The 9,005-nt window shown below is 55.1% G+C and overlaps 1 protein-coding gene across 1 annotated transcript; it reads right to left on the reverse strand.

The window, feature by feature from the left end:
- Positions 1–3,996: 3,996 nt before the first annotated feature.
- On the reverse strand, positions 3,997–8,830 carry MON1B (MON1 homolog B, secretory trafficking associated). The gene is made up of 5 exons (XM_044683119.1): positions 8,508–8,830; positions 7,935–8,252; positions 6,357–7,164; positions 6,103–6,250; positions 3,997–4,479 (listed from the first exon to the last, which is right to left on the reverse strand). The coding sequence occupies exons 1-5, from the start codon at positions 8,698–8,700 to the stop codon at positions 4,273–4,275; spliced, it is 1,674 nt and encodes a 557-aa protein (XP_044539054.1). The 5' UTR covers positions 8,701–8,830; the 3' UTR covers positions 3,997–4,272.
- Between the last annotated feature and the right edge of the window lie 175 nt (positions 8,831–9,005).

Raw genomic sequence — 9,005 nt, forward strand, 5'->3', positions numbered from 1 at the left:
CCCCTTTGGGGAGGCAGGATTTTCACTTACCCCCGTCTCCCTCCAGGTCCTGGCCAATTAGCGGAGTCTGTCGTGCTTGAGGGGGCACCTCGCCCAGCCCAGGGCTTTATCTCAAGCTCTCCCACAACACCAATATGATCGAAAAACCTCTGTGCTCATCAGTGTCACGTACTGGATTTGGAGTCAGAGGACCTGGGTTGGAAAATTCACTCAACTTCTGGGAACCTTCCACATGGTGGGCTGGTGAGAAGAGCGGAAGCCGTCTCCATTTTTGCTTCCCATTTCCTCTTTTTGTTCCAATTAAATGCTTTTGCGGGTTCCGTGTGATTTACCTAGTTTTCTGTTAGCTTCACGCCCTAGGGACCAGGGCTGGCAGACAGGTGCCGGGCACTTGTTTTTGAAACCTTTTGGTAACTGCATTTCAACACAAGCCCCCTTTTTCATTCTATGCATTTAACAACCTTCTGAGAGACTGCCAAAGGGGTTGGGAGCACAGGAAGGGTTAAAGACCCTCTGGACCCCGTGATCTCTCGTACAACTGAGATATAACATTCTGATTCTCTGGTGCTGGTGGTGCTCAGTCATGTCACTCTTCATGACTTTATTTAAGGCTTTCTTGGCAAAGATAATGGAGAGGTTTGCCATTTCCTTCCCCAGCTCATTTGACAGATGAGGAAACTGAGGCCAACACAATGAAGTGACTTGCCCAGGGTCACCCAGCTGGTAAGAGGAGCCTCCCTGACTCCAGGCCCAGGGTGTCACCTGGCTGCTCTTTCTCTGTGATTGTCAGCAAATCACCATTGGCCCATTTCGCTCCCTTTCCTGTCTACTGAGCATGGGCCAAAGGAAACCATCAAAGGCCTCTGGTAGCTCTAAAAGCCTTGGAGCCTCGAAGCCTCCGCCCCCAGAGACTGATTGCTAGGAGGTGATCACATCCCAAGGTCTCTTGGGTCTAAGGCCCTGTGATTCCTGAAACCTTGGGCACATGAATGTGTGCCCTTCCTTCTAGGAAGACCTCCTTAGAGCTTGAAGGCCCCCCACATGCCAGCGGGAAGTAGTTCCTGGCGGGCCTGGCCTGATCTTCAAGGAGGGCCTCCTCGTGAAATGAGTACACTGGCTCGAGCGGTCTCTACCCACGGTAGGAACTCTGAAGCCCTCTCAGCGATCTTATTTGACTCTCTCTCCCACCACAGGGAGCAGCTGCTCTCCTTATGCCTGTGGGAGGACGAGGACCCCTGGCTAGTGTCTGAGGTAGGACCGGACCCAGGTCGCTCCGGTCCCCGAGCCCAGCAATCCTCTTCTTCCCCAGCCTTCCCACCTGGAGTTCCCCTTTACTCAACGGGGACTGGGCGCTGCAGCGGGGTCGAGGGCACGTTACCTGTCTGCATCCTGCCGAAGGTCAGGAGACGCCCTTTGGCCTTCCCTCTGCTGCTCGCTAAAGGAGAAACAACACGCAGCTCAGGAAAGCCCTGCCGGCTTCCATGGAGGACCGAAGCCCAAAGAGAGGCGCTGCCCTGCACGGGCTTGCCAAGGGATCTGAGCCCGCCTCCCAATTCCGAGCTCCACAGAACCGCCATCTGCACCCACCCCGCGGGTGTTGGGGGGGGGGGGGAATGGGAAGAGCCGCTCGGCAGGGCCTCGAGAAAGGGAACCGGGGCATCGGAACGCTAGCGGTCCAGCTTCCCGGGCCAAAAGGCAGGCAGAAAAGCCCCGGCTTTCTGCGGCCGGAGCCCTCAGCAGCCGTCTCTCTGGGAAACTAGAGAGCAGAGCCATGGAGCAGGAAGGCGAGGGTGGGGCCAGGCTGGCTGGCCAAGGGCCACGTACCGAGGCCAGGAGGCTCGGGCCGATCGCCTGAGTCCCTTAGCTCCACTACGCACCCGCTGGCTCTCCCCACTCGGCTCTCTTCCTCACACGCTCTCTCAGTAGGCAAGGCGGCGCCCCTTTTCCCGCCTTTTCCCTGGGTCAGAGAGCGCATGCGCCGAACCCCGCCGGCCGGAAGTCCGCGGCGAGCCGAGGTGCGCATGCGTCCCTGGGAGCGGAAGCGGACTCCCCTCCCTCCCTCCTCTAAGTCCCCCGGGCTCCCAAGAGGCGGCGAAGAATCTGGCGTGGAGGAAGTAGCTGTGCTCTCTGTCCTCAGAAATTGAGGCTGCGGCGGCTAGGTGGCGCCATGGTGCACAGAGCACCGGCCCGGGACTCGGTAAGACTGGCCTTCAAATGCAGCCCCAGACACTTCTTAGCTGTGCGACCCTGGGCAGGGGTGTGCCTCAGTTTCCTCCTGTGTAAAAAGAGCTGGAGAAGGGAACGGCCAACTCCTCCAGTATCTCTGCCCAGAAAAACCCGAGCGAGGTTGCAGAGAGGCGATGCAGACGCAGATGCAACTTAAGACCACAGAACGGTTAGAAGTTATGAGTCTGAGCCTCGATCTCCTGGAGAAAAGGGGGTGGCCTGGGAGCCCCTGACATAAGATGGGCAAAAAGATCTGGATGAGGGGAGCCAGGAAATGGTGTATCGCGACCCCCCTCCCCCGCCCCCCCAGTGAGTCCAGGAGGTCGCAGTTGAGAGCTCAACCAATAAGTGTGCATGGGGGGGAGGGGGGAGCGTTTCACATGAAGTGGAAGAGGTGGGTAGATGGGACATGGTAGAGAAGGGGAAGGCTTCGATTTGAGGAAGAGCAGTTTGTGGCCGGAGGTTCAGAATTACTGGCTGGGGGAGGGAGAAGAGGCCAACCCCCGAGGAATGAGTTCAAAGTATCTGTGGCTGGAGACCCCGTCAGGAGGGCAGATGATCCGTGTTCCAAGTCTTCCCTGGAGAACTGACCTCCCACCTCCCAGGAAGTAGGCGCAGTCAAAGGCATAGCCGAGGTGGCTGTGGGAAGTCACTTTAGTCCAGGGAAGAGCACTGGAGAAAGCCAGGGAGGGAAAGAGGGGATTCTGTGCTGGATCCTGCCCTTGCCTGCTGCAGGACTTCCTGAGACAGGCCCAGGGAGGGTGAATTAACTCACTGTGTCAGTGTATATGGTTAGGGTCGAATATCCTGGTGCCACAGCCAAGTAAATCTCCCTTTTGTTCATTGCTCCATGCCCTCCATGAGTCTCCCTCAGTGCCCATATGGAGCTCTGGCCCAAACACCTGAACGAACATCTCTCTAGCGGGAGAGCCAGACCTCTGCTGCCTCTAGTCCACCCTGAGGTTTGTCAGGGCCACTAATGGACTGGAGAGAGGGCACAGAGACGAGGTACAGGAAGATGCAGGTCAGAGAACGGGAGGAACCAAGGGCAGAGGTGACATATAGATGAAGAACCAACTTTTAAAGTCAGACTGGCAGGAGAGGTCCTCCAGGAGGAGAAGATAGTCAGCCCGCCAGGAGCCTTAGCTGCCCCCCTCCCCCAATCCCATCACTTTCTATTTCCTTTCTCTTCCTGGCTTTCCTGTGTATACGGCATATTCCATTTGCTGGACTGGCTAGCCTGGGTACTTCCATGCCAAAATGGGGGACGCTTGACCCCTCCCAGCTGGTGTGAATTCTATGACATCCCTCATACTCCTTGGTCCGGTGTGGGGAGCAGGAAGGGGCCTGGGACAAAGTTATTTTTAAAGCCTTTTACTATTTCTGCACATGTTGAAGACAGTGCCGCAAGGTGGCCCAAAGAAGGGCCCTTGTCAAAGGCTGGGCAGACTCAGGAGTGAGAGGAGGTGGGCCATGAGGCCAAGAGGCTGTGCCTGGCCGGGCCCAAGGGGAAAAAGGCAGGTGACACCTCTGTGATTCACACACACACACACACACACACACACACACACACACACACACACGCATGCTGACCACTGAGACTGTCCAGCCAAATAGCATGTGGAGAGATCAGCCTGGCCTAGCCATCAGGATTCTCCTAGCTAACTCCAGAGCCACAGCCTCATAACAAGCCACAAAAAACCTTGATCCCCCAGATAAGACTTGCCCCCCCCCAACACACACACACACACACACACACACACACACACACACACTCTCAAAGTCACTGATAAATGGAACCTCCACCCTAGACCAACTCTTTTAGACCTCCCCAGAGACAAGCCCCTCATGGCACCTATGCCTTCAGGCAGCAATCATAAATAGGGTCCTCTAAACCCTGGTCAAGGAATTGGGCCCTTCTGTCTGCCCAGGATCCATCCCATTCCCCCCAAGACAAGCCAGGGAAGGGCTCTCTGGAGCCACCACCTTCTCATTCTCCAGGATGGCAGTCAGGTGAAAGCAAGGGTGGGGACTTTTAGTGGAGCCTCAAAGGCCATTCTCCAGGGCAGAGTCGGTCCTGGTGGGCCCATAGCGGGCTGGGCCAGGAGCAGTTGAGTACTTTGGAGGGTATCGGATGAAGAGTCGATCTTCCTCCCTCTTCACCCAGCGCAGAAGCTTGGTCACAGCATGGATGGCACCTGATTTTGTCACCAGGGGGTTAAAGCAGGCGTAAAGCTCAAATTTGGGTGTCACCTGAGAGGAGAGATCAGGAATGAGAAGGGTACCTGCCGATGCCTTCACTCATGGATGCCCTTCCTGGGCCTGCAGAACAAAGGACTGGCAGCCTCAGCCTTCTCTGAGATGCCCCTTAACTGACTGACTACAGGACCACATACTCAGTTCTTATCCCAGCTCCTTGACACTTCTGAAGTATGGGAGCCTTCCCTGCCCTGGCCTCGGGTCCCTTCCAGCTCCAAATTTACCATCATATTAGCATCCTATGCCTGCTCTGGCTGGGTTCCCTGGATGCAAAGCTGGCCTCTGGAATATTTCCTCCCCTTCCAGCTCCCTCTCTTCAAAGACCCTCCTTCCACCTAGAGGCATCATCATTTCCCACACGACTCTTCTTATTAGCTAGAAGTCTTGGGAAAGTTACTTGGGAGATCCCTTCCCCTCTCTACGTTTGGCTCAGGAAAATGAGGGAAGTGGGATCCAGGTGCTATTGAGGGTCTGAGCTCTCCCCAGTTGTTGGGCATGACGTCTGGGAGCTTTCAATGTTTCTTGGAAATGACTAGTATTAGAAAGTGGTAGAATGACCCAACCATTCTGGAAGGCAGTTTGAAACTCTGCCCAAAGGGCATTAAAAGACTGCCTGCCCTTTGGTCAAGCCATAGCACTGCTGGGCTTGTACCCCAAAGAGATCAGAGGGAAAAATGTTTGTAAAAAATATTCATAGCCGCACTCTTCGTGGTAGCAAAAAAATTGGAAAATGAGGGGCTGCCCTTCGATGGGGGAATGGCTGAACAGCTGGGGTGTATGATGGTGATGGAACACTACTGTGCTATATATAAAGAGTGATGAATCACTTGATTTCTATATTAACTGGATCTCCATGAACTGATGCGCAGTGAAATGAGCAGAACCAGAACATTGTACACAGAAACTGAAACATTGTGGGATGATCAAATGTGATAAGACTTTGCTACTAGCAGCCATGCAATGACCCAGGACAATCCCGAGGACCTTATGAGAAAGATCACTATCCACATCTAGAGAATGAACTGTGGGAGCAGAAACGCAGAAGAGAAACATGATTCATCACTTGGTTATGTGGGCGTATGATTTGGGGGTTGGGCTTTAAAAGACTGCTCTGTTACCGACACATGTATAGCTCCGGGAGGGGGGAGGGAGACCACAAGAAATGACCAAGTAACCATGGAAAAATATTCTAAAAAAACAAATAAACAAAATAATGTGAAAAATGTTTAAATAAATAAATTCTTGTTTTTTTAAAGTAGTGGAATGGCAGCTTGCTCACTAGATACACTTTCAGCTCTATGCCCCCTCCTGGATTATTGGCTCACCCTTTCTAGTGCCCTGAGTGACAGGCACGGAATAGCCTGCTGAATGCCTTGATGACCTTCCATACTACCCTCAAAGGGCACAGGCTTGCTCTATCCCTCTCCCTCCTGTCCCCAGGGCAGTCTTTGAATTCGTGTGAGGAGCCCTGGATGGATCCCATCAGTGCTTGAAGCTGACTAAGTTTCAATGTTGTAAACTGCAGAAATTCAGAGGAGGAGGAAAACCTCTTTTTTTAACATTTTCTGTCTTTTGCAAACTTGTTCTGAAATCTGTCAGGTAAAGCCACTCGCTCACCCAAGCAAGCAGGGTCTCCTTCTCAGCCACGTGATAGATGAGCCGAAGGGGCCTGGATGGAGCATGCAGACGCCCATGGAGGCGATAGTAGAGGTCAAAGAGCCTCTGGCGCTCCTCCTCACTGGCATATGGGCCCTCCATTTCTGGGCTGGTGGGGGATGAGGTTAGAAGGGATAGTCAAAAGGGATCCTTCTCCCCTTTTTCTTCCCCCTCCAGGAAGCCCTCCCACCATTGAGGACCCAGCAGTCAGTCACCTGGTGAACTGTGGCAGCTGGCGATAGTTGTCAGGGACATCGAATGGCTTGTAGAGGAAGTGCCGAAGGTCAGGGGCACCAACTGCACTGACACCGTAGGAGGGCAACCCTACCCCGCCAGCAGCCAGAACTCGGGAGGCCCCCAGGGCCTGCAGGCCTTCTTCAACTATCCGCTTACAACCAGCCAGGGCGTGGAAGGCCTCACGATCAGTGGAGAGGAGCACGAGGCAGAGAGCATGGTTGGTACTGTCACCTAGGTAGCTGACATAAGCATAGAAGAAGCCATCCGGGTTGAAGCGGGGCAGGCAAACTGGGGCCCACACCTCACCAGCCCGGAAGGCAGAAGATGCCCCCACCAAGTTCAGGAGCAGATGGAGGTCGGCTGGGTCAAGGCGGCAATCTTCCAGGACCGCCCTCTCTTGTGCCGCGGTGACCAGGTGTCGGCCAGCAGCCAAGATGGAGAAGGCTAGGCTGGGAGCTGTGGCCCGCTGCAGGAGGGCACCTAGGCTATCCCGGAATGGGGCAGGCAGGGGCAGGCAACGCACTGCACCCAGCAGGAAACCTGGCTCCCGCTCAGCCCCATCCAGTAGGCTATCGAGGATCCGCTCGGAACCAGCCAGCAGCCTCCGCAAATCATAGCTCCTCTGGCGCTCAAACACTCTTGCCACACCTGCCCGAGTTAGCACACTCACAATCTGGGAGTGCACTCCCAGGAGCTCCCGCCGAAGCTGTGCTGCTGACTGTGGGGTCCGGGATACTGCTACTAAAACTAGCGGGCCCTGCTGCAAGAAGACCAGTGTTCGATCATCTGTCACGGTGGAAGGAGAGACAAACGAAGGAGATGAGGGTGTTGGACCCTCACCAGGCCAAACATCTAAGTCCCTTCATATTCCCCCCACCCCCGAAATTTACCCTGCACCAGTTATTGACATTCAAACCCCAAAGGGAAAAAATTGGAGTGGCTGTCAGTGACCCCCTGTGTGACCAAGGGCAAATTCCTTCTTCTCACTGGGGCTATTGTTGCCTTACAAAAAACGGAGTGATCTTGAAGCCTCCTTCCAACTCTGATCTGCTGTGAGCTGGCGGGCCTCATGGTGCTTAGGAGTTTAGACCCTGCTATAAGTTGAGTCTCTTATGGAAATGGAATTTTGGGGTAACTTTAGGAGACAGCCAAGCCCTGGATTGCAGGCCAGGGGCCTTGGATTCAAATCTGCCCCCAATTCAGCTGCCTCCTATTCATACTTCTCAGGGCCTTTTTCATCTGTCAAATGAGGGGCTTGGCCTCAAGGGCCAGTGTGAAAGGAAAAGGTAAGAGCAGAGGACTTTTTATGAAGCCCATGACTCTGGATGAGACCACCTTGGGTCTCTCTGGGCTTTGCTAAGAAGAAAGCGTAGGACTTGGCCTAGGCACCAGGTGATGCAAAAGCTTCATTCCGGCAAGGAGACTGCTTTTGCCCAAAGATGCTGAATCAACGAGGTTGTGGCACATGACTGACAACAACATGTGTGTTGTATGTATATGTGAGTGTTCATGGAACTGACTGACCCTCAGGGAAAACAGGATAAGGAGATCCTTACCGGAGTAGATAGAACGGATGGCATTGTCCCCACTTTGAATGAATGAGACCAGGGCCATCATCACACCCATGGTAGCAGACAGGGCCTCTTCATTGCCATATCGGGAATAGATGGGCTTTCCAGCCTCACTCAGCACGAACACATGCTTTCTCCTGCTGCGCCAGCCTTCAGCCGTCACATCTTCCTCATCTCGAGATCCAGGAACAGACAGCTCCCCTCTTTGGCCACTGTTGGGCATTTTACCTTGCTTTCCTGAGTCCTTGCTTCCTTTGTCAGACTTTTTCTCCGAGGAGGCCTGGTCTGAAAGCTCCTGCCCCTCTGAGATCAAAGGTCTTCTGTGAGTCCCCATAACCATCCTGGCCACATACCATGGGTATATATAACGTCCCCCCTCCCCCCCCCACCCCCAAGAAGTTTCTCTGGCTCTGTGGCAGGTTCCATTAGGCTAGGCCAGTAGCCCTCTCTGGCTAAGCGTTTTGGGAGTGGCATCCAGGCCTCTCAGCCAAAGCTTAGTGCCCCCACCCCTTCCTAGGCCCCAGCCAATTGGGGGAAGGGGGAAGGGGGAAGGCTCACCTAGGTGGGTGGGGCCAACCTTCTGGGGCCCAGCCAGTGCCCCCTGAACCTCCACCTCTTCCTCTTCTTCCTCCTCCCCCTCCTCCTCCTCCTCCTCCTCCGCGCCAGGGGATTCACAAGGCTCCCTGTCACTGGCAGCCCCCAAAGAGGCCGAATCGCCACCGCAAAAACCTCCTCCGCCACGGGCCTCCATCTCGGAAGCTCTGGGTTTGGACAGATCAAGGCTTTCAGCGCTGGGAAGCTTCTCCTGTCGCAGCCTCCGGTCTGTCTGAGGACCCCCGCCCCGGGACCCTAGGAAGGAAAACGGGGAAAAGCGAGGCCACTCTCGTCCCGGCCCCGCCTGCCGTCATCCCCACCCCCTAAGCCAGACTATCCTCGGGACTCACCCTGGGGCCTTGGGGTCGCAGCTCAGGAGAGGAGGGTAGGAACAGCTCGCCGGGATCGGGCCGGGGCCGGGGCCGGGGCCGGAGCCGAGGCCGAGGGCGGGGCCGGGGATGA

The sequence above is a fragment of the Gracilinanus agilis genome, unplaced genomic scaffold (assembly GCF_016433145.1).
Source record: "Gracilinanus agilis isolate LMUSP501 unplaced genomic scaffold, AgileGrace unplaced_scaffold13390, whole genome shotgun sequence".
In the NCBI taxonomy this organism is placed as follows: Eukaryota; Metazoa; Chordata; class Mammalia; order Didelphimorphia; family Didelphidae; genus Gracilinanus; species Gracilinanus agilis.